General features: G+C 49.2%; 2 protein-coding genes across 3 annotated transcripts; both read right to left on the reverse strand.

The window, feature by feature from the left end:
• Nucleotides 1–1,103: 1,103 nt before the first annotated feature.
• H2BK1 (H2B.K variant histone 1) lies at nucleotides 1,104–4,104 on the reverse strand. 2 transcript variants are annotated; one of them, XM_060021132.1, is made up of 3 exons: nucleotides 3,723–4,104; nucleotides 3,332–3,498; nucleotides 1,104–1,371 (listed from the first exon to the last, which is right to left on the reverse strand). In XM_060021132.1, the coding sequence occupies exons 2-3, from the start codon at nucleotides 3,461–3,463 to the stop codon at nucleotides 1,135–1,137; spliced, it is 369 nt and encodes a 122-aa protein (XP_059877115.1). In that variant the 5' UTR covers nucleotides 3,464–3,498; nucleotides 3,723–4,104; the 3' UTR covers nucleotides 1,104–1,134. The 2 variants fall into 2 exon arrangements, with proteins under 2 accessions (XP_059877115.1, XP_059877116.1); XM_060021133.1 differs by lacking the exon at nucleotides 3,723–4,104 and having other exon boundaries at nucleotides 3,332–3,625.
• Nucleotides 4,105–6,774: 2,670 nt separating this feature from the next.
• ABCF2 (ATP binding cassette subfamily F member 2) lies at nucleotides 6,775–22,250 on the reverse strand. Its single transcript, XM_060021134.1, has 15 exons — nucleotides 22,130–22,250; nucleotides 21,270–21,471; nucleotides 15,533–15,745; nucleotides 14,883–15,065; nucleotides 14,627–14,798; nucleotides 13,469–13,564; nucleotides 12,414–12,516; nucleotides 10,757–10,852; nucleotides 10,470–10,589; nucleotides 10,292–10,381; nucleotides 9,807–9,917; nucleotides 9,102–9,164; nucleotides 8,767–8,895; nucleotides 8,079–8,282; nucleotides 6,775–7,394 (listed from the first exon to the last, which is right to left on the reverse strand). Exons 2-15 carry the CDS (start codon nucleotides 21,427–21,429, stop codon nucleotides 7,257–7,259), a joined length of 1,878 nt encoding a protein of 625 aa, XP_059877117.1. The 5' UTR covers nucleotides 21,430–21,471; nucleotides 22,130–22,250; the 3' UTR covers nucleotides 6,775–7,256.
• Nucleotides 22,251–27,750: the final 5,500 nt, after the last annotated feature.

Genomic DNA, 27,750 nt, shown 5'->3' on the forward strand with positions numbered 1-27,750 from the left:
CCCTGTTCTGGCCGTGGGACCAAAGTGTGGATAATTTCTTCTCATCTCTCAGCATCTCCACGGTAGGCTTGACATAGGAAGAAACACGTGTGAAGTATGTAGGGCCACACTGCAGCCATCATTACAGTGAGCCTTTTCAGTACAAGAAGCTGAAATTACAAAGGGAACGTAAGGGATTTTGGACTGTTCACTAAACCCCACTCCTTCACGCCAGTGCCTCAGAGGCTGAATGAGAAGGAAAAGGCAAATGTGGCCACGTGTTAAGTGGTGAATCCAGGGGCAGGTCATACATGTGGTCATTGTACATTTTTGCAATTTTTTTCTATGGATTTGAGATTTTTCAAAATAAAAGTGGGAAAGAAAAGTTAGGAGTCTCAAAAACGTTCTCACCAATTTGTTCTGAAGTTAAGGGGAAGAGAGCATTAGGGGGAAATAAAAACATCGTAGAGATCCCAATCGGCTATTTAGAAGCTGGTTTGGGCCTTTCATTTCTGTGTCTTGAAGAATAGACCTGTGTAGCCCCTGTGCCCGGCACAGGACAAAAATTATGGTGTGCCGGAAATGGCATCACAAAACCATGGCCTGCAAGAGTAACACGCATGGAATTTCAGGCCCAGAGAGGGCATGATGGAAACAGCCAGCAGTAGACCCAGGATTCTAATCCAGACCAAGTCGTACTTCACCTCACTAAGAATGAGAACGTTGTACATTTGCATGTACACTCACATGTCCCTCACGGCGCCCACCCAGAAAGCAGTTTTTTGTTGTTTTTTTTTTTGCGGTACGCAGGCCTCTCACTGTTGTGGCCTCTCCCATTGCAGAGCACAGGCTCCGGACGCACAGGCTCAGCGGCCATGGCTCACGGACCCAGCCGCTCCGCGGCATGTGGGATCCTCCCGGACCGGGGCACGAACCCATGTCCCCTGCATCGGCAGGCGGACTCTCAGCCACTGCGCCACCAGGGAAGCCCCCAGAAAGCAGTTTTTAAAGGTCTGAATAAGTGTTCTTCCACCTTGGGAGCCAAAAAAGTGACGAAACCCTTGCCCCCCAGCACACCTTGCCTTCACCTATCCCTTTTTCAAATCACCACAGCACGAGGGAGCAGTTCACCCTTTATTAAGGTTGGGTCCCAGGTCACTTGGAGCTGGTGTACTTGGTGACGGCCTTGGTGCCCTCAGACACAGCGTGCTTGGCCAGCTCCCCTGGAAGCAGCAGGCGCACGGCTGTCTGGATTTCCCGGGACGTCAGTGTGGTTCGGCCCGAGTACTGGGCCAGCCGGGCGGCCTCGCCGGCCAGCCGCTCAAACACGTCGTTCACGAACGAATTCATGATGCTCATGGCCTTGGAGGAAATGCCGATGTCGGGGTGCACCTGGAGAAGCGGCAGGACCAGTCGATTAACACAGGGACTCTGCCCCAAGCCCCAGCCCCAAGCTGGGGACTGCAAGGCCCCCTTACCAGCCTCTTTCCAGAGGCCGAGAGACATGGAAATAGGGATTTATTTTTTTACTACTATATTCAAGCTAAAAAAAAAAATTTCTCCCAACTGCAAGAGATAAGCAATGCTACGTCTCTTTTTTCATTTAATGCATTTGCAGAGTGTTCCATAGTATGGACAAATCATAGTTTATATTATACATTCCTCTCTTAATGGACATTTAGGGGTTTTGTTTTGCTATTACATTGTATTATAATAAATATGTCTTTGAACAGTTGTGTGAGCACAATGAAGGTTATTCCTAGAAGTTCCTAGAGGGCTCGTGCACGTAACTTGGTAAATCGTGACCAAATTATTTTCCAGAGAGGACACTCATAGGACACAATCTCAGCACCAGACTAGGGGTGAGGAGACCTGGCTTCTGTGGCTGTCCCATGAGTCACCGTATGACCTTAAATACGACACTTTCCTCCGGGCCTGTTTCCTCTTCTGTCACAGAAGTTTTTGAACTAGGTGACCTCCAGTAAAACAAATGGCAGGGATCTCGTAACAGTCCTAAAATGTGAGTAGGCGGATTTTTGCTTCTCTGTAAATGAGAGGTAGGTGACTGCCTGATGAGGCAGGTCAAGCCGGTGGTGGCCACAGAACTAAGCCCGGGCCCCCGCTCTGCCCACCGCCTCTGGTGCCCCGGACGTGACAGTCAGAAACCTGGGCCTGTACCACGTGGGTTCAGGCTGACCCCTGCGTGCTGTCTTCACATCCTGTCCCCCTCAGGGTCGCAGAGGAGGGACAGTGGCTCACCCCACCGCACGGGGGACACGCGCGGCAGCCCAGCCCCGCTCCAACCCTCCCGGCACGAGCTCTGAGCCGAAGAGTTAGGCTAAGCTGCCGGGCTCACTGATAACCACTCCCACCCACGCTTTCTTCAAGACACGGGAGTCTTCTCTGCTGCTGCCCTTTGGCCGATCCACATGGGTGCCGGGCCCACCCCAGGAGAGCATTCCACAGACCCGGGGATTCAGACCGGAGACAGGCTCCAGTCTGCGGTCTCACCTAACAAGGGGTGAGGCTCAGGGAGGTTGGGGAGGCTGAGGGCAGGCAGCCCAGACACCCCTCCCTCCTCCCGGCCCTGGCTCTGCTGAGCAGGGCAGTGTTTGAGGCCAGGTTGCCCGGGATCCTCTAGACACACTGCTTGGGTACATGAGTGCCCCCAAATGCCTGCCAGGGCGAGAGTCCCAGGAGTAGGTGCCTCTCACAGGTGCACTGGGAGAAGCAGAGCACACGTGTGGGTTAGGGTGGGACTAACCCCCCAGAGCCAGGGGGACCAGACGTCCGCTGCTGTCAGGTCATGGGACTCAGTCACCCCAATGAGCCTTTATGCACCTGGGGTTCCTTATCTATAAGGTAGACCAACCCCTTAGCCCCCCAAAGACTGAGTGCTGCCCGTCTGGAAGGCTTCCCCAAGGCTGTAGTTCACACGCACCGCTCTGCGCTCTAGCCACCAGTAACTAGTATCCTCACTCTAGCCACCACTAACTAGTACTTCTCGTTGTGCCAGCGTATGTTTGGCACCTGGTCACCTTCAGCCCGGCACTTTTTTGTGGTCTTCCTTTAACTATGTCCCACCTAATGTTCCGCTTAATAATCTGGTCTGTCCAGAAGCCTTGTAAGCCTCTGGACTGTGGTGGGAGCATGTTTGAAGGGTCTCCTGCACATCACAGGTCAGGACAGACACTGAGCGGTTGCGGGGACCTCCGAGATTAAGTGCCACCCCCTCCAGAGGGGCTCAGGGGCCTCAGTGCCGCAAGTAAACTGCGCCCCGCGCTCTCCGTGCAGTGCCCTTTCCAGGCTTTTTTGCCAGCGCTCCTCACACGCCCCTAGCTCCCGCTCTCACCTGCTTCAGCACCTTGTAGATATACATTGAGTAGGTTTCTTTGCGCCGGCTGCGCTTTTTGGACTTCTTGTCTCCAGAGCTCCGGCCCCTCCGGCCCCCGGACTGCTGTGGCTGTCCATGCTCAGCGCTCATCGTCCCGGTCCTCCTGGTGGCCTCCTCCTCCGCTCCTTGGGTGAACTTTTAAGAAGTCAGCTGCCCGCCAGGTGGGGCTGGGGGCCAGCACCTGGGAGCGGGGGAGGGGCCTGGCCCAACCCTACCCTGAAGGCGCTCTGGGTTAATCCACAAAGAGCCTAATTGCTCCCTCCTCTCCCCCAGGGATTTCCTGTCTCTGAGTAAGAAGCCCCCCACCAGCCCCCTTCCCCACACTATCATCTCCCATTGTATTACTCACCGTCAGAGTTCACGCCCTGCACTGACGGCAGCACCCGTGAGCTCACTCTCGTAGCTGAGCGCTGGGGTCAGGAGGGGCACAAGGCACTGCGCCCCCCCCCCCACCCGCCGCGAGGGCCCTACAACACAGCTGGAGAGACAAGACTGGTTCACACGCAACAATCAGGGAAGAGTGAAAGGGCAAAAGTGTGTGGAACAGAGGGCTCAGAGAAAACTTAGGGCTACAGCGGCCAGAGAAGCCTTCAGGGAATAAATGAGGATGTGAAGCTGGTCTGGTAGGATGGGTACCATTTAACTGGGGAGAACGGAGATTTTAGTTGGGAGGAACGGAAGAAAGAAATCAATGTGTGTGGTTACAGGGAGGCTTGGACTGAAGGCAGAAGATGGAGCCCAGGCTAGGTGGAGGCGGCAGGAAGCACAGCTGGGAGGGCCTGACAGAGAGGGCGTCCGGGGGGGAGGACTGGAGGAAGCGGGGCGCTCCCCGTGGGAGCAGGTGTCATGGGGTCCCTGTGGAAGTCAGCCGCGAAGGGAAGGGAAGAAAAAGGCGCTGTTGCATGGAGAAAGTTGTCTCACTTGGCACCTATGCGTGGGCGAGTATTTCAGGTTCTTGAACGCTGTGATTAAAGAAACCAGGAGCAAGGTGACAAGTCCGGGCTGTGGGGAAGAGGGTTTTCCCAATCAAGAGGTGGGGAGGGAGTGAAGACGAGCATCACCTGTCTGGGGGAAGGTGGGCCTGAGCAGCCGCCGGCTCACCAAGCCCCCCTTTTCCCAGTTCCAACGCCCAGCTACAGCCCAGGGTTTGGAGGACCAGGAGGGCAGTTTTAAATCCAAAATAAGGCCCTAATTTTATGTGTTCATAGAAATATGTATTTTGTGGGATTTTTAAGCATTCTTTTTTTAAATATATGATTTTTTTTTTTTTTTTTTTTTGCGGTACGCGGGCCTCTCACCGATGTGGCCTCTCCAGTTGCGGAGCACAGGCTCCGGATGCGCAGCCTCAGTGGCCATGGCTCATGGGCCCAGCCGCTCCGTAGCATGTGGGATCTTCCTGGACCGGGGCACGCACCCGCGTCCCCCACATCGGCAGGCGGACTCTCAACCACTGCGCCACCAGGGAAGCCCCTAAAAGTATAAATTTTTATATAATTAATTAGTTTATTTATTTTGGCTGCGTTGGGTCTTCGTTGCTGCATGCAGGCTTCCTCTAGTTGCGGCGAGCGGGAGCTACTCTTCGTTGTGGTGTGCGGGATTCTCATTGCGGTGGCTTCTCTTGTCACAGAGCACGGGCTCTAGGCACGCGGGCTTCAGTAGTTGTGGCTCGCAGGCTCTAGAGCGCAGGCTCAGTAGTTGTGGCGCACGGGCTTAGTTGCTCTGCAGCATGTGGGATCTCCCAGGACCAGGGATCGAACCCGTGTCCCCTGCATTGGCAGGCGGATTCTGAACCACTGCGCCGCCAGGTAAGCCCTTAAGCATTCTTAAAAAGTCTTGAGACTGCCTTTTTTTCTGGACAAGCTGATAGCCTATTATGTCTGTTCCTCTGGTTCTGAAGCCCTCCCATCCCTGGAGACCCCAACAGACTTCAACGGGGTTTCTTAACATACCCAGACCCTCCCTTGGCCAAAGTAGCAGCTCTCATCTGTTCCCATTATCCTCCTAACCAAGTCTCTGGATACTCAGGACAGACTGACAAGCCATTTTTCTCTGGGCCCCACCTGAGGCACAAAGCAGCCAAGCCAGGCCCCTTGGGGTCAGAGGGCAGAGTGGGAGTCCTAGTCTCTTCCTCCAGCCTCGCGAATCTCAGACTCAGCTGCAACTCCTCACCTGCTACTCTGTTCCCTCTGCCCAGGGCAGCTCTTGGACTCCACGGCCATCTGAGATCCTACTCACCTTCCAAGTTAGAGCACGAATCCCACCTTTCTGGGCATCTACTCACGAGAAACTTCCCTCCCTTTTACAGCCTTCGGTGTATCCTACTCAGTCACAATTTAACATCTGCTTTACGCCCTTTCTGTCTTACTGGCTTTCCCATTAGATTGAGAGCTCCTTGGGGATTTAGACACCACCTGGGACTTTTTTTGGTCTGTTTTACATAGTCTTAGATGTTCCATGATGGGCACTGAAAAATCATGGCTGCGTATGTTTCCCCACAGGGATGGCTCCTGAGGTTTCAGAGATGGTGTGATGAATCCACATCGGTAAGGCTAGAAGCCGGGTGGCACAGAGGCTGGAAGTGCTATTAAAACTCAGACGGGCTATGCAAAGTCCTGCCTTGGAAATAAAACAGATATAGCGCTAATGAAAATTAAGGTTGTGGACAGATAAAACGATAAAACTTCCTATATCCCACCAGGAACGGTAGTTCACAAACATCAGTGTGAAAATCAGACTCCTGACCATTTCTGCATCTCTCCCATCCCACCAACCGAAATCAACAGGCCTGAAGCCCAGGAATCTGCGTTTTTAACCAATGTCCCAAGTGTTGTACAGGCAGCAGCAGCAAAGCCTCAGACCACTCTGAAAAACATGCTCCGGGAGAGCAGTTCTCCAAGTGTGGCCTCCAGACCAGCAGCAACAGCATCACTTGGGAACTTCTTAGCATTGTTAATTCTTGGTCTCACCCCAGACCTACTGAACCAGAAACTCTGAGGCAAGGCCCAGCAATCTGTGATTGAACGAGACTTACAGGTGATTCTGATGCATGTTAATGTTTGTGAACCACTGGCCTAAGAAAAGGCACAATTTCACCTTCCTTTTTTTTTTGGCCGCACCGCACGGCATGCAGGATCTTAGTTCCCCAACCTAGGATCGAACCTGTGCCCCCTGCAGTGGAAGTGCAGAGTCCTAACCACCGGACCGCCAGGGAAGTCCCTGAAAAGGCACAATTTCAGATCAGAAGGGAAGAGAGTTCTTCCAGTGCCTATGGGCTAGTCCTCAGGCTGCATCCAGCCCACCGACTCCTGCCCTAGCTCATGCTGAGGGAAAGTGAATGTTGGCACTGCAGCAAGGAGTGGGAGAAGGGCCTAGAGACCCATGAAGGAAGACAGGGACCATGGCTGCTTCTCTCTTTATTGGACGCTTTGTAGATGTCACACAGGTCTAAAAGTTACACCATTAAATAATTATTTAAAAACCGACCAGGATTAAGACCCTGGTCCAGAGCTCCAAACCAGAAGCAGAAAGGAACAGGGGTGGTGGGCTGGGAGGTATTCCTCCAACATCCCCAAACCCAGAAAACGAGGATCCTAAGCTCTTTCACAGGCCAACCCAGGGCATGGGCCCTTGGGTTAACACTCAGATGCCTCTGGCTGCATCACTATCAGGGTCAGAACCAGCAAGGAGCTGGCAGGAACAGCCAGCTGAGTCCAGACATGGACAAAAGTAACTGGAAGGACAGGAGACGGACAGGTACTGTCCAGCTGTAGATAAGATCACAGAGTGCAGCTAAGGCAGGTGGGGGAGGGGCTGGGGAGCAGTATTGCAGCAATGCAGGAGTGTGGCCCCAGGGGCTTGGCCCAGCCGGCCGGCCGGCAAGGGCTCACACGTTGTGGGTCCTCCTGGTGAGCTGGGGCTCCTCGCCCACTAGCTTGGACTTGAGGTGCTCCTTGTAGGCCAGGATGTCTCCAGGCCACTTGGTGATTGTCTGCTTCTCACAGACCCAGATTTCTTGTGCAACCTAGAAAGCAAATCCTAGACTTAATAATCCTGACCAGTACCCTTCCCATCCCTGCCCAGGAGACTGTCCCCAGGGGATTCTGGGAAGAAAACCCCATAACCCCCCGCGCAGTCCCACAGCCAGCTCAGTTTCGCTACTTAGGTCTGGCCTAACCCAAGGGCACCGTAACCAGCAGGTTTTGGAGCCTTCCAAGCCAGGACCTGCCGTGTCACCCCTATTTCCAGTTCCCTAGCAGGAACGCTTCACTCTCAGCTTCCTTTTCTCCACCCATCTTCCTGAAAGCTTCAGCGAAACGACCAGCAGCTTTGTCACTGATGACTAGCAGTAACCCTCTGTCTAATCCGGAGTCTCCCTAGTATGATACTACTTCTAGGCTGAAGAATCTTGGAACCACAGAAGCAGCACCCTGTTCTCTACCCAACTCCCTTGCCCATTTTGGCCAACAATGCCAAGTAGGCTAACAGCCCCAAATAGCTAGTGAAGAATTCAAGTATTTCCACTAAGGCTTTCTAAGTTTCCCAAAGAACCGTAAGATCTGGCCCTGTCCACCCTGTCTATGTCCTGAGCCCACTTTCCAAATACAGTCAACGTGAATTATGTGCCCTCCACGTGCCACGACGGTGCTCTACCCAACTGCCTCTGAGATGCCCTCTGCTATGCCTCCCACCCAGCCAGGAGCCTCACCTGCTGAATGAGTCTGAAATCATGGCTGACCAGCATCATACCACCCTCAAAGTCATTGATGGCGTCTGCCAGGGCGTCGATGGTCTCGATATCCAGGTGGTTGGTGGGCTCGTCCAAGAAGAGCATGTGAGGGTTCTGCCACGCCAGCCAGGCCAGACACACTCGGCACTTCTGCCCATCAGACAGGTTCCGGATCGGGCTCACCTGCGTGCAACCGGCCAGTTATAAAAGCTGGTGTCGCCCTCACCACACATCGCAACTCACCTCTCCCCATGGCTCCTCTGTCGTCACCGTTTCACGGAAAGCGGGGCTCAGGAAGACCCAAGGTCACACAGCAAGACGGTGGCATAGCTGCCTGTCTCTCAAGACCCAAAAGGGATACATCCGGAAGCCTGAAGCCCTGTCTTGACACAGAATCTTAATAAAGTGGAGCAATCCACGGGACCCACAGTTGGGATCTGAATCCAGGAACCTGTGTGCTAGGTTTCAGTTTCCCTTGCCTTTAAGCACTATGGCTCAACCTGCTAGTCAGGGGGGCAAGGGCACGTCAGAGACTGGCATGCTATCCTCGCCCCTCCCCCGAGACCTAAGTGCTCCAATGCATAAAAACCCAGAACAGAGGAAAGGCGGACCATCCGGCCATAGCCTCCCAGTTACCTGGGGTTCTTCCCACACCCCCTCCACTGACCTGCTGTTTCCCGGTGAGGCCATATCGCCCAATGATCTTCCTCATTTCTTCCTTCTCCTTGATCTCTGGGTAGCATTTCATCATGTACTCCAAAGGCGAGAGGTCTAAGTCCAGCTGCTCTTGTAAATGCTACAGGAAAAAAGGGACCCACCCAGATGTGGTTGGTGTCCCACTTCCAAAGGAAGCTTGCTGGGTTTCCTGCCGAGTACCTCTCTACCTCTACCTAGGGACCTGTTCAAGATTCCAGAGGCTACTAGGAGCTGACTTGGTCACATGCAGCCCCATTCCCACACCCTGGGTAACTCCCCACTCCCCACTCCCCACCAGGACTATACCTGATGGTAACGCCCTATCTTGACATGAGAGTGTTTTCGGATCATTCCGTCTGTGGGAAGTAGCTAAAAAAAAAAAAAAAACAAAACAGAGTAGAAAGTGGAAAGATAAGCACACAGAAAAGGAACCCCGGTCAGAAGCAGACATAGGCAGAGAGGGGAACAAACACATGTTCGCACTGAACGACACTCATACAACTTCCTGAACTGAATCTACGCCACCACCTCACGAACTGCTATTCTGGCCACTCCAAAAATACCTAGGAAGGTACTGAAACAGGTGCTTTCAAGGGAGGCACAGACACACGCCACACCATCTACTGAGTAGCCGCTGGATTACTGTACGGCGCACCGACTGTGTAACAAGGGGCTCGGGTACAGGTCCGACATACATTTTCTACGGCAAGAGCGTACTTCTCAACGCACAGGCGTTTCTGTGTTCTAACTGCTCTGAATGAAACCACAGAAAGATGCTGAGAGCATGCATGTGTTCTCCCTCTCACCCACGCTCTCACACACACAGACTCCCCCCGTCAGGTTTCTCTGAGAAAACTGCCCCAAACTTCAGCACTACCCAGTGAGACCACACGCCCCAGAGGACGGCTCGCTCAGGCCCTCTAAGAGCAGTGGCCCCTGCCTCCCCTCCCTCTCCCGCAGACGCACCAGCATCCAATCCTGGAAGTCCCACGCCCCAGCGTGGCACCATACCTCTCCAGTTAACAGCTTCAGAAGAGTTGACTTCCCTGCTCCATTGGGCCCCACCAAAGCCACTCGTGTGTCGAGATCGATACCAAATTCTAGATTGTTGTAGATGCAAGGCTGAGGTGGGTGTGAGAGAGAAAGGGATACGGGGCTAGGGTGCTGATCAGTCTGACTGGCAGACTCACCCCGCTGAGTCCCCAATCACCGCTGGAGGAGGTGAGAGTGAGGAGGGCGGCAGCTCTCACGGCAGACCTCAACCCACTGCCTCCACCCACCAACCCAGCTGAGCAGGATTCCCTCCAAGTACTTGCGGGGGGGGGGCTTCTACTCTAAGTCCCTCAATTAGGCGCCCCAGGCTGCCACACCTGAAAGTTCCCCAGCACCGCATGGGTTAGCAGGCGTGCTCAGCAAAGAACAGGAGACTCTTCTCAGCAGCTGACACTTACCTTGGAAAATGCACCTCAGCTTCCCAACTACACCCAAGTACTCACCCCATCTTTTGTATACTTGAAGCTGACATTTTGCACCATAATAACGGGGGGAGGGATCTTGCCACATGGTGGGAAATAAAATGACAGTGTCTAGGAAAAAGAGAGGGCATTTATCAAGTCAGGTCCTTTCTCATCCACCTCACCTTAGGCCGCCTAATTCCACCCAGTCAGAACCTACCTTGTCACTCACGACCCTCTCTGTCAGTCCTGATGCCATCATTTTCTGTAGCGTCTTCTCCTTGCTCTGGGCCTGCCGGGCCAGCTTGGCACTGCCATGACCAAACCTAGCGATGTAGTTCTGAAAGAGACCAGAGAGGGGGCCAGGAGTATGCGCAGGCACCAAACAACTCATCTTAACTGCACGGTAAAAACTGCTGACAACGTCTTCTCCAGCAGCCCCCAATCCCCACACACCCTCACCCAACTGGCCCGGAGAATGCGAACTCGGCTCTACGATCGCCCTACCTTCATGTGTGCAATCTGATCCTGTTCCCAGTGAAACCTCTTCATCTGGTTCTCTTCCAGCTCCAGCCGTGTCTTCACATACTGATCATAATTACCCTGCAGGAAAGTGCACCAGGCGAGACGGGCAGCTTTAGCCTCGGTCCTGGGTTCTCACTCAGGGTTCAGGGGGATGTGAGATGGCATCTCATTTGGCCCTGGTTGTAAGACTGTGCAGTAAGGGGACTTCCCTGCTGGCGCAGTGGTTAAGAATCCGCCTGCTAATGCAGGGAACACGGGTTCGAGCCCTGTTCCGGGAAGATCCCACATGTCGCGGAGCAACTAAGCCTGTGCGCCACAACTACTGAGCCTGCGCTCTAGAGCCCACGAGCCACAACTACTGAAGCCCACACACCACAACTACTGAAGCTCACGCGCCTAGAGCCCGTGCTCTGCAACAAAAGAAGCCTCCGCAATAAGAAGTCCGCGCACCGCAACGAAGAGCGGCCCCTGCTCACTCCAACTGGAGAAAGCCCGCGCGTAGCAACGAAGACCCAATGCAGCCAAAAATAAATAAATAACTTTAAAAAAAAAAAAGGATTGTGCAGTAGGGAAAGAGGAAGTGCATTAAAGAAGCATATCCTAATCTAGAACCTGAGGTCTTCTGAATTGTGTGCCTCTCATTCTTAGCTTAGCCACAGCAGGGCTCTAGATCAAATCCTCAGGTTGGCCATAAAGACACCCACAGCGTTGGCAACAGCCCTGAAAACCACTGTCAAACAGGTATCTAGAGGCTCACAGCCTTCCAAGAGCACCTCTTTCTACTTCCCATCCCTAGAGACTGAAGCCCCCATGCAGACTACAAGAACTTCCTCCAGGTGGGAAGACATCAGACCCATCAGATTTAGGACCTGGCAAACCCTGCACTATGGGCTGCCATGGTTTCTATCTGCAAAAAACTAGACTCAACCTAAACATACATCGAAAAGGGTCTGACAAATGACTTACACGATAGCCACACAATGAAATACTATGCAGTCACTGGAAAAAATGAGCATGATTTATATATACTCATACGGAAAGCAGTCCAAGACAAATTAAAATTTAAACGCAACCTACAGAAGAGAATGATTAAGATTACAACTGTGATAAGTATACGTGAAATTTTCTACAAATGCTATTTGCAAGTACATGTGAAATTTCTGAAAGACTATGTAAGAAAACTATTAATACTCCCATGGTGAGTACAACCATGAATAAAGAGAACTTCTGGTTTTCATTTTTTGATATGTTTTCTGAAACAGAAAAAGTGTAAAGGCAAGGCAGAAAAGTGGGCTGTTGAGATCCTGGCTCCCCTTCTTCATGGAAGGAGAGAAGGAGGGGTACTGTGCTGGCTGCCACTGCAGAAGGCAGAGAGCAGCAAGGCCTGCCTGGGCACCACGAAAAGTCAACCTCTTTGCATAAGGCAAACATACACCATATGCACACGCTGCCAATCCGTGGCCTATGGCCTGAAAGCAATTACTTTGGGACCAAAATAAAACAGGGTGCAGAACTCCCTGTCCACGTCTTTTTATAGCAACAGGTAGAAAAGGACTGCTAAGTCTATTTTGTTTTAAAGGAGAACTTCAGGGAATTGGTAAGCACAGAGGTTACTGTGGAGAAGCTGGGGCCCACTCACCGTATAATACTTCAGTTTCTTGTTGTGCATGTGAATGATGTTGGTACAGACACCATTCAGAAAGTCCTGGGAATGGGAGACGAGGACCAAGATGCGCTTAAAACTGCAAAGCCAGAGAACCAGTCAGGGGGGCGCTCAGAACGGTAGATGGTTCACAACAGGTGGGCTGAATGTCAGGCCCAGAAAACCTTCATCCTCTCCCATCCTTACGCCTAGGCATCCTTTAGATTTATTCTCCAATTCCCAGTTCTTAGCACCTAAGCCACCAGTGCACAATCGACCCGTAAGAACACTTTGATGCCTTTCAAAGTATGGTGAGACAATCTGAGTTTCCTCAGACTTTTGTTCTAATTTTCCTTTTCTTTTTTCTTGATAGGTAAGAAGTGGATTTATTTAGAGAGAAACACACTCCACAGACAAGAGTGTGGGCCATCTCAGAGCAGCCTGTTCTAATTTTCAAAAGAATGGCAGTAACAGTGATGGTAAAATCAAAAGTGTATGCACACAGGCACCCATAAACGCATCTAAAATCACGGGTGGGAAGAACTGGAATAGGCACAGTAAAAATCACCAGCTCGGCTTTTTAAAGAAGGTGCCAAGTCATTGCAGAGACCATGGAAAGCCTTATTCCAGAACTGGGGCAGTATGCCAGGTTATCTGGCTCTCCAGCCATAGGACCACTGCTATATGCGCTATTTTTCTCTTTGTCACTGCATCATGATCTTAGATGGGAATCCCCGTTTATATGATATATATATAAATACAGTTAAGAAAAAATACTGTCCTTAATAAAGACATTGTATTTTAAATAATGGGAAAAACCAAAAAAAGTAAAACAAACAAACCAATCCACATATTTCAGACTAAACAAAAACAAAAAGGCCTGCCCTAAAGATGCTTACCACCTTCTCAATCCGGCCTTCACTCTGGCCCCACTTCAGTCCACTTCTCACTGCTCTAATAGCACTGTGGGTCCTGGGCATCCATCTCCCTGGGACTCTGCTCAACTCCCCCTCCAGGACCCGCCCACTTCCACCCCAGCCCCACCCCCTTACGTCTTTAGCTCTTCTTCCAACCACACACAAGCGTCGAGGTCCAGGTGGTTGGTGGGCTCGTCCAGGAGTAGCATGAAGGGCCGGATGAAGAGGGCTCTGAAGAACAGGAAGGAGACAGAGCCACTTCAGTGTGATGGGTGCTACGCAGGAGGGGACAGCCTGCCTGCTACCTGCAGTTCTGGTCAGGCCTGCACGGAGTCCTGAAATCAACTCTAGGCTCTAGACCTAGGCTCTAGACCTCAGGGGAAAGGTGAGAACTAGGAGAAACCAGAGATGAAGAGTGGGGGTTAAAGGGCAGGAAACAGCTGAAAAGCAGAGGGAAGATGCTGAACTACAAAGTATTCAGGTTAAACCGAACTGGTGGGGTTGCCAGACTCCAGCAAGGAGGCCAAAGAATGTTCTTTTCTGAGGTGGCATCTCAAGACAGGAGAAACAAGGGAGAGCGCTGGGTCCGCACACGGTCACCACCTCCGCAGCGCTTGTTAGAAAGATTTCTGGACATCCATCTCCAGCATTCTGACTCCAGCACAGACAGAAGAGGCTAGGAAATCTGTAGTTTTAAAAGCTCCCCAGGTGAATGTGAGGCAGCTAATCCTTGCTGGCACGTGAAACCACGGCTCTCACATTCTAAGGCACACAAGCAGCTTTGCTAAAGCAGTTATCAAGCCTCACCAATGCCCTTGGCAGACACTGGTTGGGTAAGCAACCACCTCTTTAACTGGGGACTTTCTGGGGGCTTGGTGGGGGAATGATGATCTACAGATACTCATTTTGGGTCCAGGTCACAAGAGGGTAAGAAGGACAGATATCCTAACAGCTGTCTAACATTTTATCTTTAAACAGCAAGAATTAGAAGGACTGAAGCACAAACAACGGTGGTAGAGGAGTCAAGAGGAAAGAAAGAAACAGACCTATTCTACCATTCACCTAGGGCTGGTCCCAGATTCCTAAACCCTGTGCAGGAAGTCCAGCAATGACCATTTCAGTCAGGAAGCACACTCCTTAGCTCAGGTATAGCACCCCCGCCCCTCCACACTGTCAATATTTGGCACTTACTGACCATCAACCCTGTTCTAAACAGTTCCACTGGTTTAGAACCCTGTTCTAAACGCTGAGAGAGATGGGGTGCTACAGAGGGTCGAGGAGGGAGAGACTCACCTGGCGAGGGCAACCCTCATCCTCCAGCCCCCACTGAAGTCTTTTAGCTTCTTGCGTTGCATGGCAGGTGTGAAACCCAGTCCGTGCAAGATCCGTGAGGCTCTCATCTCTGCCTTGTCAGCGTCCAGTTCCTCCAGTCGCTCATAGAGCTCTAAGAGCTTCTCACACTCCGCTGCGGACAGTGCAAGGCCCGTGAGGCTCCTGGGCCTTTCCCGGGAGGAAGCCCACCCCCAGGGCCCTGGGTCTGGAGCCCTACCATCCTCGTGAGCCAGCCGTTCAGCCTCCCTCTCCAGCATGGCCCGCTCTGTGTCGACTTCCATCACGCACTGCAGGGGCGTCTTGTCACTAGGGGGCATCTCCCGAGTCAGATGGTAGATGTCGATGTGCTCAGGGATGGGCACTTCGCGTTTCCCAATAGCAGACAGCAGCATGGACTTCCCTGGGAGGGGCAGGCAAAGCACAGGAAGAGAAGTGGACGCTCAGCACAGTTCTGCCTGTCATTCTCCTACATCAGCCCCTCCACTCCAGCCAAACCACGACCTCGTACTTTCCTTCCTTTCATTCATTCAAATCCTATGACTCCCCCATCCCTGCCCGCATCGTCGGGACACCTTTCCTCCAGTCCTTGTCCCAGCCCTCTGTGAAGTCTGTTCATCTACAGCCGCCTCACACACCGCTACTCCCGCCCCTCCCACCCACTTCTCCGGCACCTACTGTCTACAATGACTCACGTGGTGCTTATCACATGACTGCTCTGTATTGCTAGTTCCTCCTCCCTGGGCATACCTGGTCTCCCACCCATACTATAAATTCCTTGCTTTGTAATAGCTGTGCTAAGTAAATACTTGCTGAGTGACATATGAGCCAAGGAGAGATACCTCCCGCCTCACTTTCCAAGGGCCTCACCAATTCCATTTAAGCCAATGAGGCCGTAACGACGGCCTGAGTTTAACTCCAGTTTGGTGTCACTGAGCAGCTCTTGGCCATGGAAGGTGAGGGAGAGGTTGATGACGTGGGCATCGGTGCTGTTGGGGTGGGAGGCGAGCACGCCCGTGACAGCTCGAGCAGCAGCTTTCCTCATTTCAAAGTCCTCCAGCTCCTTGGTCAGCAAGTCCACTTCTGGGGACAGAAACAAAGCAGTTTGGGAAGAGGGCTGTAAGACAGACTGAGCTCTTACACAGAAAGGCATGTCTTAGAGCATCTGGATGGCTCAGTCAGTAGAGCATCAGACTTTTAATCTGAGGGTCCAGGGTTCAGGCCACTGTCTGGGCATTTGTGGCTTTTGCCCTTCCTTAAGTTACCAAATATTACCATACAAAGATCCAAAGGCTGAAAAAGGCATGCCCTGAAGGACCTGGGCTCAAGATCAGGTTGAGATGACTCAGATGTTTCACAAGCTTTAAACAGGGTGTACACTGCATACAGATCTGCCCTGGTATCCTGCTTCCACAGACATTTTTTACTTCGTAACTTGTCCTTTTAATTCTAACTTTCCTTGTTCTAAGATGATATAATGCATGGTAGGAATGGCTAGAACTCCAAACTGTTCTCCATGAGTATGTGTTAAAGAATTAGTCCCAATGCCCAAAATAAAGCAGATGCTATAGAGGTGCAATGCTCCTACTCCACGACCTAGAGCTTCCAGATGGTGCTTCCAAGACGCTATGCTGCCCAAAAGGGACCAGTATGAGAAAGTGCACAGAGGATCAATGGCAGGCAGAGCCAAGGCTGGGAAAACCAGAAGTTCCAAGTCTGGAGGGTCTCAGAGACGCAAACTGACCATAAGACAAGAGACTAGCTGTTCTGCCTTTGTAGCTTTGCAGGCATGACTACATTTTCAGGCTGGGAAGAACTATTAATATATGGCTAACGTTAACTGGCTAATAGCTGTTGAGTTTACTCTGTGCCTGGGACTGTACTACATTATCATTCCCCATCTAATTTAATCCCCATAACCCTTATAGGATAACACTTAGGACCCTCCTTTTATAGATGAAGAGGTTAAATAATATAGCCAAGGTCAAAAAGGCTAGTGACCCAGAGTTTGAACCAGGCTTTGTCTGACCCCAAAGCCATGACCTTAACTATCTCACTATACTACCTCTCCATAAAAGACAAGCGCCCACAAAGTATTATTGCAAGTGGGACAGAAATGGGGGTACAGGGAGTCTTGGTAAGCTTCTTCCAAAGGAGAGTAAGGTGATCTATTAACCTTTTCAGGAAGGAGTCAAAAACTACACGAGGATCCGCTACCGTGACAATCTTCTAATTTTATAGTCTTTGTTACCCTTACCCGTTTTCCCATGGTAACCCTACAGTAGAACACCTGAAATGAGAAAGCCCACATGCTTGTCCTTAGCAAGAGTAAAGATGGAGTAGAAGGAGGAAGAGAGCTCGGTGCCGTCCTCAGACAGGCAGGCGTGGGGAGAGCAACTTCAAGAGTGTGATGGCTAGTCTTAGGTCACTCTCCGAATACCCCATCCTGTCGGGAGATTACCACTGCTGGTGCTATACCCACCCTGCTGCTGAACCTGCTCTGCCTGCAAGGAGTCAGAACCAAGGGCAGGGACTGTCCTGCCAGACAGCTGGCAGTCACTCTATGTCTACCTCAGCTTCCAGTACAGTGTGTTATACGTAACTGCTTGATGAATGCAGGCCTACCTCATTTTATTGCACTTTGCTTTACTGTGCTTCACAGATATTGCAATTTTTACAAACTGAAGGTCTGTGGAAACCCTACGTCAAGCAAGTCTATCAGCACCATTTTTCCAACAGCATCTGCTCACAGCCTGTCTGTGTCACGATTTCAAACTTTTTCATTATTATTATATCTGTTACAGTGATCTGTGATCTTTGATATTACTACTACGACTCACTGAAGGCTTAAATGATGGCCAACATTTTTTTAACAATAAGGTATTTTTAAATTAAGGTACATACATTGTTTAGTTTTATTTATTTATTTATTTGGCCACACCACATGGCTTGCAGGATCTTAGTTCCCCAACCAGAGACTGAACCTGGGCTCTCAGCAGTGAACGTGCAGAGTCCTAACCACTGGACCACCAGGGAATTCCATAGTGGTTTTTTTTGTTTGGTTTTTTGTTTTTATTTTTTTGGCCATGCATGTGGGATCTTAGTTCCCCAACCAGGGATCAAACCCGTGCTCCTTGCAGTGGAAGCACGGAGTCTTAACCACTGGACCGCCAGGGAAGTCCCCATACATTGTTTTTTTTAGACATAATGCTATTGCATACTTACTAAACTACAGTATAGCGTAAACATAACTTTTATATGCACTGGAAAACCCCCAAATTCATGTGACTCACTTTACTGATACCACAATATTGATATTTACTTTATTATGGTGGTCTGGAACTGAACCCACAATATCTCCAAGGTATGCCTGTACTTTTCAAATGGAGGACAAATTTTTTGTTTTGACTGATGAGAAGAATTTAAAAAGTCTCTTTCCTACACAGTTGAGTTACCAGACTTCCCACAGCCCTGCTTTGGTGCCAATCCTTGTTCTATGTTCTAGATGTTGAGAAGAAGATGTACAGGGAGAAGTTGATGCTCTAGATCAGGAGTTCGTAAACTTTTTCTTAAAGGGCCAGATGGTAAATATTTTAGGGTTTACAGCCCAAGTGGCAAAAATCAAAACTATTATGTAGGTATACACATTACCATTTGAAACGTAACCACTTAAAAAATGTAAACCATTCTTAGCCTGGGGGGGGGGTGGCTTAAAAAGAGGCTGGCCAGATTTGGCCAACTGCCTGTTTCTGTAAATAAAGTTTTATTGGGACATAGCTACACACATCATTTACATATTGTCTACTGGCTGCTTTCCACTACAATGGCGAAGTTGAACAGCTGTATCAGAGACCATATGGACCACAAAGTTACAAATATTTACTATCTGGATCTTTACAGAAACAGTTTGCCAGTCCTTGGTCTATATCTCTATCTGCTCGGGCAAGAAGATCGAAATTAAGGGAACGCTATACAGCCAACCCTCTACATCCACAGTTCTGCGTCCACAAATTCAACCAACTGAGGATTAAAAAAAAGAGTTCCAGAAAGTTCCAAAATTTGCCACACACTGGCCATTATTTCATAGCATTTACAATGTATTAGGTATTACAAGTAATCTAGAGACGTGCTAGGTTACATGCAGATACTACAGACACCATTCTCTGTGAGGGACTTGAGTTTCTGTGGATTTTGGTATTCACAGGGGTCCTGGGACCAATCACCAGCAGATACCAAGGCTCTACTGTATACCATTTTCTCTCGATCTCTTCCACTTTACAGCATCTATGACCTAAGTCATCTCCTGAGCTTTAAAAGTAAGACTTAGATGGGGCTTCCCTGGTGGCGCAGTGGTTGAGAGTCCACCTGCCGATGCGGGGGACGCGGGTTTGTGCCCCGGTCCGGGAAGATCCCACATGCCGCGGAGCGGCTGGGCCCGTGAGCCATGGCCGCTGGGCCTGCGCGTCTGGAGCCTGTGCTCCGCAACGGGAGAGGCCACAGCAGTGAGAGGCCCACATACCGCAGAAAAAAAAAAGTAAGACTTAGACCTCACTGTCCTAGCCTACAGCATCCCACAAAACAGACTCAAAAAGTAAGTGAATAGCACTGAATAAATGCAGAAGGGATTCTGGAATAAACTTCATCAGAGAGAATACTGCAGACTTCACAAGCAGCCCCTTTCTTTCATTCCCCAAACAAGGGGACCAGCTGAACTCCAGTACCTGTCTTGAAGAGTCTCACTTTCTAAAGAAGGTTGAACTGTCTGCCAGAAGTCACTTTCTTTGATATTTATCTTAATCTTTCCGTACCTCACTACCTAAAGAAGGCCATGTGGCAATGGTAACAGGTAAAGGCTGGAGAACAGTGACCTGCAGCATTAAGTAATTCCAAACTCAGAGAAGAGAGAGGACCCAGTCTTGGGAGAGGGAACAGATGACCCATTAATTATGAAAGCAGAAATGACGCTGGGTCCCTGGTAATAAGAAATGTTTTGAGAGAGCTGGAAAGAAAACCAGATTTCATATTTCGGAAGAGTAGCTCCCTGAGGAAGCAGGGTGAAAACCAAAGCTCCCTTATCACTGCGATAGGGATATTATAGCTGGGTTCCCCCTGAGAAATTCTGGTTTCCTAAGGAGAAAGGTGAAGAAGAAATTTGTAATGGGAACAGTGGACAATAGTCTCAGAGTGGGATTCAGTTTTCTATTTTTCCAATTCATCCAGAAAGTACCTACAGAGCTGATGATAGATACTTCTTGACCATTGTTCCTGAGGACCTAGGGGGAACCCTGTCTACTTTACAGATCACAATTCAGCCTGCTCGTTCACTCCTATCATTCTTAACTTCCCATCCCTCCACCACTCTGGCCAGGAAGAAAACTTCCCCATGGCCTGACTTTAGTGCACTAGCTTTCTCTCATAATTCTTATTTTGGAGACAATTCCTACCATTCAACTCTCTGTTCTCAATCATTTTTAACTCTCCCTTTTCTGAATTCCTATCTGTCTGTTGTAACTTGCATTAGTAATTCTCCTCTCCTCTTCAAACATTTACCTAGTATCTCTATCTGCAAGGCTGATCAGGCAAAAAAGATATATTACACAAGACATGGTCTCTGCACTCAAAGATCAAGCAATTTAGACGAAGAAACAGAAGGCACAACATAAAAAGGTAACACTGGGACTTCCCTGGCGGTCCAGTGGTTGGGACTCCACGCTTCCACCGCAGGGGGTGTGGGTTCCATGCCCTGGTTGGGGAACTAGGATCCTACATACCGTGCAGCTCGGCCAAAAAAAAAAAAAGGAACACTATAGATAGTACAGGGGTATAGTGAATGGCAATATTATTGAGGTCAGGTTTGATTGGGAAAGATGTTACCATCCTGAGCTGGGCCCTGAGAGAAATGTCAAATGTAGCTAGTACAAAAATTGTGGTATTAGAACCTCAGTGTGTAAATGGACAAATGTGGTGACTATTCAAGGGACAACAATAGTCGATGGAGATGACCTGTTTAGAGTGTCTTCGGGGGGCAAGGAGGAAGGCTGGGATAGACTGCCAAGGGCCTGGGATATTCTTTATCACACACTGCCCTGTTTCCCCATCTAGACTGCAAGATATCAGACAGCAGGGCGCTCTTATAGTGCCTGAGTTTCCAGCACAGTGTCTAACGCTTGAGAAGTGCTCGCAACAGAAAGGCATCTCTCTCCCAGAAAAAATCCATAAAACAACTCATGTGTTTCCGTCTTGTCGGTACAGCCACTACCGCTGGGAGGACAAGGGTATTATGTGGTGAGGAGCCTGGCACACTGACCTTCGTGTGTAGAAATGGAAATTAAGAAAGGGGCAGGGAACTGACCTTCTTCTCCAAGTCTAGAAGACAGAGCAGCAAGGCAGCACAACCACTCCCATATTTGCTTGCCACTGAGTATGTGAGAACTCTGTGTTCAGTTTCCTTGATCAAGCGCCAACTCTACTGGTTTGGTTCATCATGAAAAGTTTCATGGCCCCAGATATACTCTCCAGCGCCCCCAGCATCCGGACTGTGACTCCAGCCGGGGCGTCCTTTACGTCCGAGCAACCATCCCAGGGACCCACCTCTCCCTCAATTCACCTGTGGTCTCTTGGCCATTGGCCTCCTCATTTTTCTCCTCTGCCACCTGTGGCTCTGTGACAGCATCTCCGTTTTCTTCATGGCCTTTTCTGGGCCGCTGTCGTGCTTTGGCAGCTTCCTTCTTTTTGGCCGCCTTCTTCTTGGCCAGGTCGGAAGGCATGGTGATGAACCACAAGGGCACGTTACTGTTCTTTCAGGAAGCCTGAAGGAAGGCAAACACCCCCAGGTTCTAAACTTCCGCAGAATGCCTGGGCCTGGCTCCATCCCTCTCAGGAACTGCCTAGCGAGCCTGTGATCCCAGCTCCGTCCCAGACTAGTCGCTCCCAACTCTGTCAGGATCTCTCAAGCCAATTCTGATCCTCGGCCGCTCTTCTAATCTCAACAGCTCTTCCCTCGGGCTTTGTCCACCAATCCCCACGGACTGCCTCACTCTGGAAATGCTCCTCCTTTCGGGGCCTCCAGTTAGGGCCCGGGTTCGGCCCCTCGGCACAGGTCCCGGTCTCCAGTTTCCCCACAACTTGGCGCTCCACGCTCCAGCCGGCCGCCTCACTTTCCCGGGCTTCCTCCTCCTGTTTGCCTCCGGCCTCCTCCCCGTCGTCCCCCTCCACACCAGCTGGCCGCCGGGTCCAGCTTCTTCCCGGGGAGCCCTCGTGCCCCCCCGCCCCGTGAGTCCCCTCGGGGTCTCCTCACTCGCCAACCCGCGAACCTCCCCAGCCCCCGCCCGTCACCGTCTCTCCCTTGGCCCCTTCTTCTCCCGCGCAGCCGCCTCCATCCCAGCCCGGTCCTTCCTCCCTCTTCTCGTCCCCCCTCCCCCTCACCGGCCAGCACCCTCCCCCGCAGCGCCCCTTCCCCCAACTCACTGGGCCTCGCCGCTCGGCCTCTGTCGCAACAGAGCAGCTCCTTGAGCTCCTCCGCGTGCGGCCGGCTCACTACCCAATCACGGCCTCGCGCGGCTCTCGTCGCGCCGCCGCGTAGACTCCTGGGAAGTGTCGTCCTCCAGCCGGGGCTGCCGAGCCTGAGACCCTCCTCGAGAACTACCACGGATTCCAGGGGCCTCGCGGGCCGGCGCGACGTCATCAGGATGCGCGAGGCTGGGGAGATTGGAGTCCAAGAGCCTTCTGCCAGCGGCTTGCTGCGGGAACTGGAAACTGCAAATCCCAGCTGGCTCCTCGGATAAGCGGCTGGACCTCCCAGGCTACCCTACCCCGGGAATAGCTGAGGAATTATGCGGAGATACGGGGTTTATAGGGCCGCCCAACCAGCTCAGACAGCAGGGCGAGCGACTACACTTCCCGGCAGGCATCAGGCAGGAATGGGTCGAAACAATGGGGGAACGAAGAGGAGGGAGGAGGAGGAAGCGTGAGCCGGCTGGTGAGGGGGACGGGAAGACGCTCACGGGAAGACGGGAAGACTACGAAGATGATGCGAAGAACAGAATTCCTTCATGAAAGAAAGGTGTCCTCGTTCCATGAAACTGAGGTTTTAGAGGCTGGTCCAGTGTTAACCAAACTTTAGAAGGTGCGGAACGTTGTTCCTGAACCGTGGCTGCTCAGCCTACCCACTCTAGAATTGTTAGGTTTCCATCCAAGCCATGTAAGTTTGATGGGAAGAGCCCTGAAGTAAAAAACAAGACTTCTTTTCTGAATTTAGCTTTATCGTCATTTACCAACGCGATCTTGCCCGTTACTTTTCCTTGCCCGTTAACTTTTCACTGTTTAAAATCCATCACAGACTTCTCATAGCTTACAGTGCAAAAACCAAACGTGTAGTCTCAAATACCTCTCCAGGCTTCTGACCAGGCTTCTGACCAGCAGTGCCTCCAGCAGTGACACGGCTGGCGGGAAGCAAAGGAAGCTGTTACTCCCTCTGAGCACATCCTCCAAAAGTAGCCCCCCCTGACCCTTTACAAAAGTGAGCCCAGGGACTTCCCTGGTGGTCCAGTGGGTAAGACTCTGCTCTCCAAATGCAGGGGGCCCAGGGTCGCCTTCTGGTCGGGGAACTAGATCCCATACGCATGCGCAACTAAGACCCTGCGCACCCTAAATAAATAAATTAAAAAAAAAATTTTTTTTTTAAAGTGAGCTCGCTCCATGCCCCCCCCCCCCACATAGACCTAGTTTTCCTCCTCAGAGTTGATGCTCCAGTAGGCTCTACTTACTTGCATTTCAGAAATAAGCCACGCCATTTTACACCACACGCCTTTGAGCATGCCTTTTCCTAGAATACCCTCCATGAATTAAGTGCCTACTCTGTCTGACTCAGAGCTAGATGCTAGAGTTTCAGTGGTGGAAAGTCATTCCCGGACCTCACGGAGCTTACAATTAAGAATGCCAAAAAATTGTCGCTCACCATCTGGTTCTAGAATAATGAAGTCACTAGCCACTGCAGTCACTGACCTTCCACACACCCTGAAAGGAGTTCAGGGCCGAGATCAGGAATGAGGCACTCTGTGCTCTGGGAAAAACTGGCAGAACAGGCCTTCAGATATTTTCTGGAGAAGATTTTATGAGCCCAATTTCTTGCAACTCCTCATATCTAGAAAAACACTAAAATCATTAACGGAGGCATTTGCTCCTTGTGACTAGCAGTAACCTGCCAAAATGTGTGCTTGATTACAAATAGCCCCCCTTCAGTAAAATCATATATATACTGACGTCCTCCACCTCTTCAGAGCAGTTTCTCAGAGCTATCTGAGAGGCTCCTAGGCTATAGTCCTCATTAGGCCGCAAATAAAACTTAACTCACAACTCTCATGTTGTGCATTTTTTTTCAGCCGACGAGATGGAAAATTTTAAAAGGACACAGATCATGACATTCAGGTGATAAGTGCCATAGGGGCAAAAGCATTGTTTTAGGTAAAGAGATATACAGACAATAGTCAACTGCCTGCAAAGCCCTTCGAAACAAGGAAGTTATATATGATTGTGGATCACATAAAATTGCTTATCCAAGCATCTAGCCTCCTGGGAGGTCTACAACATGCCTGCCTCTCCCAGCCTCGTTAAAATGCGTGGTCACAGGCAGGTTTCAGGTTACAGAGACCTAAAATTAATTATACTCTTTCATTTATGCCATCACATTTAATCCCCCCAACAGACGCTAAGGTGGGTGTTAATAGCATTTTACAGATTGGAAATACAGGCACGGCGCTGTTAATAAAACAGCACTGCTGAGAGGAAACATGGCCAGGCTTGAAGCTCAAATCTTCCAATTCTGGGACTCCAGCTCTGTAAAGTGACTTGGGACGGCAAGGGCTAACCAGTTCCTTCTCTGACTCCACCTATCACATCCATGATTTCCCATGAATTGACCGTTGCTGGGCAAAGTCTCCTTCAGCACATCAAGAGTGGCCTAGAAAAGTAAGAAGTTCTGCCATTCTCATCCAGGGTTTAGCTCTCTTGCAGGGAACAGACCTGGGCATGAAGGGAGAAGAAACGGGGAAATACGAGGGAGAGAGGAAGGAGAAAAGGACTGGCTAAATATGAACAATTACAGAAGATCAGTGCTGGAAGCAGGAAATGAAGAGTCCAGACTCTTCATTTAAAATATGAAGAAACTGAGACCCAAGGGAGGAAATGTCTCATCCAGAATTACCTAGAAACTTAGTAACTGAGAAAGGTCTAGAACTTTGCTGTTCAATGTGGTAGCCTCTAGCTAGATGCGGCTACAGAACACTTGAAATGTGGCTAGTCTGAACTGAGATACGCTGTGTGAAATAGGCATTGGATTTCAAAGATTGCATGTGGAAAAGAAAAAGAATGAGAAATATCTCAATTTTTTATATTGATTACACGTTGAAGTGTTAACATTTGGGATATATTTAATACTATAAAATATATTATTAAAATTAATTTCACCTGTTTCATTTTGCTTTTTAAAAAAGTGTGGCCACATGAAAAGATGCCCAACATCGCTAATGATTAGAGAAATGCAAGTCAAAACTACGATGAGGTGTCACTTCACACCGGTCAGAATGGCCACCATCAAAAAATCCACAAATAAGAAATGCTGGAGAGGTGTGGAGAAAAGGGAACCCTCCTACACTGCTGGTAGGAATGTAAATTGGTGCAGCCACTATGGAAAACAGTATGGAGGTTCCTTAAAAAACTAAAAATAGAACTACCATATGATCCAGCAATTCCAATCCTGGGTACATATCCAGAAAAGATGACAACTCTAATTTGAAAAGATACATGCACCCCAATGTTCATAGCAGCACTATTTACAATAGCCAAGACATGGAAGCAACCTAAGTGTCCATCAACAGATGAATGGATAAAAAAGATGTGGTGTATATATATATATATATATATATATATATATATATGAATATTACTCAGCCATAAAAAATGAAATATTGCCATTTGCAGGATAAATAGATGGGGTACATATATACAATGGAATACTACTCAGCCATAAAAAAGAATGAAATAATGCCATTTGTAGCAACATGGATGGACCTAGAGATTATCACACTAAGAGAAGTAAGTCAGAAAGACAAATACCATATGATATCACTTATATGTGGAACCTAAAATATGACACAAATGAACTTATCTATAAAACAGAAACAGATTCACAGACATAGAAAACAGACTTGTGGTTGCCAAGGGGGAGGGTGAGTGGGGGAGGCATGGATTGGGAGTTTAGGATTAGCAGATGCAAACCCGTATATATAGACTGAAAAAACAACAAGGACCTACTGTATAGCACAGGGAACTATACTCAATCTCCTGTGATAAACCCTAATGAAAAGGACTATGAAAAGAATGTATATACATATATATATATAAAACTGAATCACTTTTCTGTACAGCAGAAATTAACACAACACTGTAAATCAACTACAATAAAATAAATTTTTAAAAAATATTGCCATTTGCAGCAACATGGATACACCTAGAGATTATTATACTAAATGAAGTCAGACAGAGAAAGACAAATATCGTATGATGTCAGTTATATATGGAATAACAAAATGATACAAATGAATTTATTTACAAAACAGAAACAGGCTCACAAACATAGAAAACAAATTTATGGTTACCAAAGGGGAAAAGGGTGGGAGGGATAAATTAGGAATTTGGGGTACACACCACTGTATGTAAAATAGATAAACAACAAGGACCTACTGTAGAGCACAGGGAACTATATTCATTATCTTGTAATGACCTATAATGGGAAAGAATCTGACAAAGAATATATCTATATCTAAATGAATCACTTTGCTGTACGCCTGAAACTAACACAACATTGTAAATCAACTTCATATACTTCAATTAAATAAATACTTTAAATTGTGGCCACCAGAATAGTTAAAATTTACATATGCGGCCCATGTTATATTTCTTTCTTTTTTTAATATTTTTATTTATTTATTTGGCTGCATCAGGTCTTAGCTGTGGCACGCGGGATCTAGTTCCCTAATCGGGGATCAAACCCGGGCCCCCTGCATTGGGAGCTTGGAGTCTTAGCCACTGGACCACCAGGGAAGTCCCTCACATTGTATTTCCATTGGACAATGCTGGTCTGGAACCTGTATCTTTCAACCTCTAGATGAGTGTTTCCACTATGCTTCCCAGAGTCTTCTAACAAGCCATTCATATACCACCTATTATGTGCCAGTTGCTGAGGGGAGATCAAATTGCTGTCTATCTGAGGATAAGACCAAAACACAGTAAAGGGTAAAGGGGCTGGTGCATTCCATCTCATGTGCCTCCTATATGGGTTCTTGACTCTACCAACCCCAATGTTCCCTTTTAATAACAAACTTTTCAAGGAACACCCCCCTTCCTGTTTTGAAATAAAGTTCATATGTCGCATAACTACACACATAAATTTCAAAAAATTACAGTGCAATGACAACAGCAAGAAGAAAAGGAAATCCTTTATAATAAAAGAATAATGTTATTTCAGTATGCTAGAAAACATCGTTAGTCAGACGCTTGTACCTGATGTAGTACCAGCTTGAATGGGACAGTACAAACGCAGACACGACACTATGAATGACATTGCTGTGCATGCTACAGTTCTCCAAAATGTTAACAAGCACGTTCCTGGACAAAATGAAAGTACAATGTTCCTTCCATTTTCATGACAGTTCCATTCCTTGAAAATTCAGCACATATTACAACCCTGCAAAATTACTTAATTTTTATATATAAAACACAGGCTCAAGGATTAGATGATTGGAAGCTTTTTTTTTTTCTTTCACTAACAGGATTGTTCAGTAGGACATATTTGAAAGCTACGTAGGACAGGGACTTCCCTGGAGGGTCCAGAGGTTAAGACTCTGGGCTTCCACTGCAGGGGGCGCAGGTTGAATCCCTGGTTGGGGAACTAAGACCCTGCATGCCCCACGGCGCGGCTGGAAAAAAAAACAAAAACAAAAAAGAAAGCTATGTAGGACAGATAATTCTTTCTAGTGTGATACGACCTTGCAATGTATAAGACATCTAGCATGCTTGCTCCTCCCCCTCAA

Source organism: Delphinus delphis, chromosome 9 (assembly GCF_949987515.2).
Source record: "Delphinus delphis chromosome 9, mDelDel1.2, whole genome shotgun sequence".
NCBI lineage: Eukaryota > Metazoa > Chordata > Mammalia > Artiodactyla > Delphinidae > Delphinus > Delphinus delphis.

Excerpts from the sequence above, each read along its gene's own strand:
- H2BK1 (XM_060021132.1), bottom strand. The coding sequence starts at position 3,463 with ATGAGCGCTGAGCATGGACAGCCACAGCAGTCCGGGGGCCGGAGGGGC. Across the intron at positions 1,372-3,331 it reads TCTACAAGGTGCTGAAGCAG|GTGCACCCCGACATCGGCAT; the intron begins GTGAGAGCGGGA and ends CCGCTTCTCCAG.
- ABCF2 (XM_060021134.1), bottom strand. The coding sequence starts at position 21,429 with ATGCCTTCCGACCTGGCCAAGAAGAAGGCGGCCAAAAAGAAGGAAGCT. Across the intron at positions 13,565-14,626 it reads ATGAGGGTTGCCCTCGCCAG|AGCCCTCTTCATCCGGCCCT; the intron begins GTGAGTCTCTCC and ends CCTGTTCTTCAG. Across the intron at positions 7,395-8,078 it reads ATTTCAGACTCATTCAGCAG|GTTGCACAAGAAATCTGGGT; the intron begins GTGAGGCTCCTG and ends TTTGCTTTCTAG.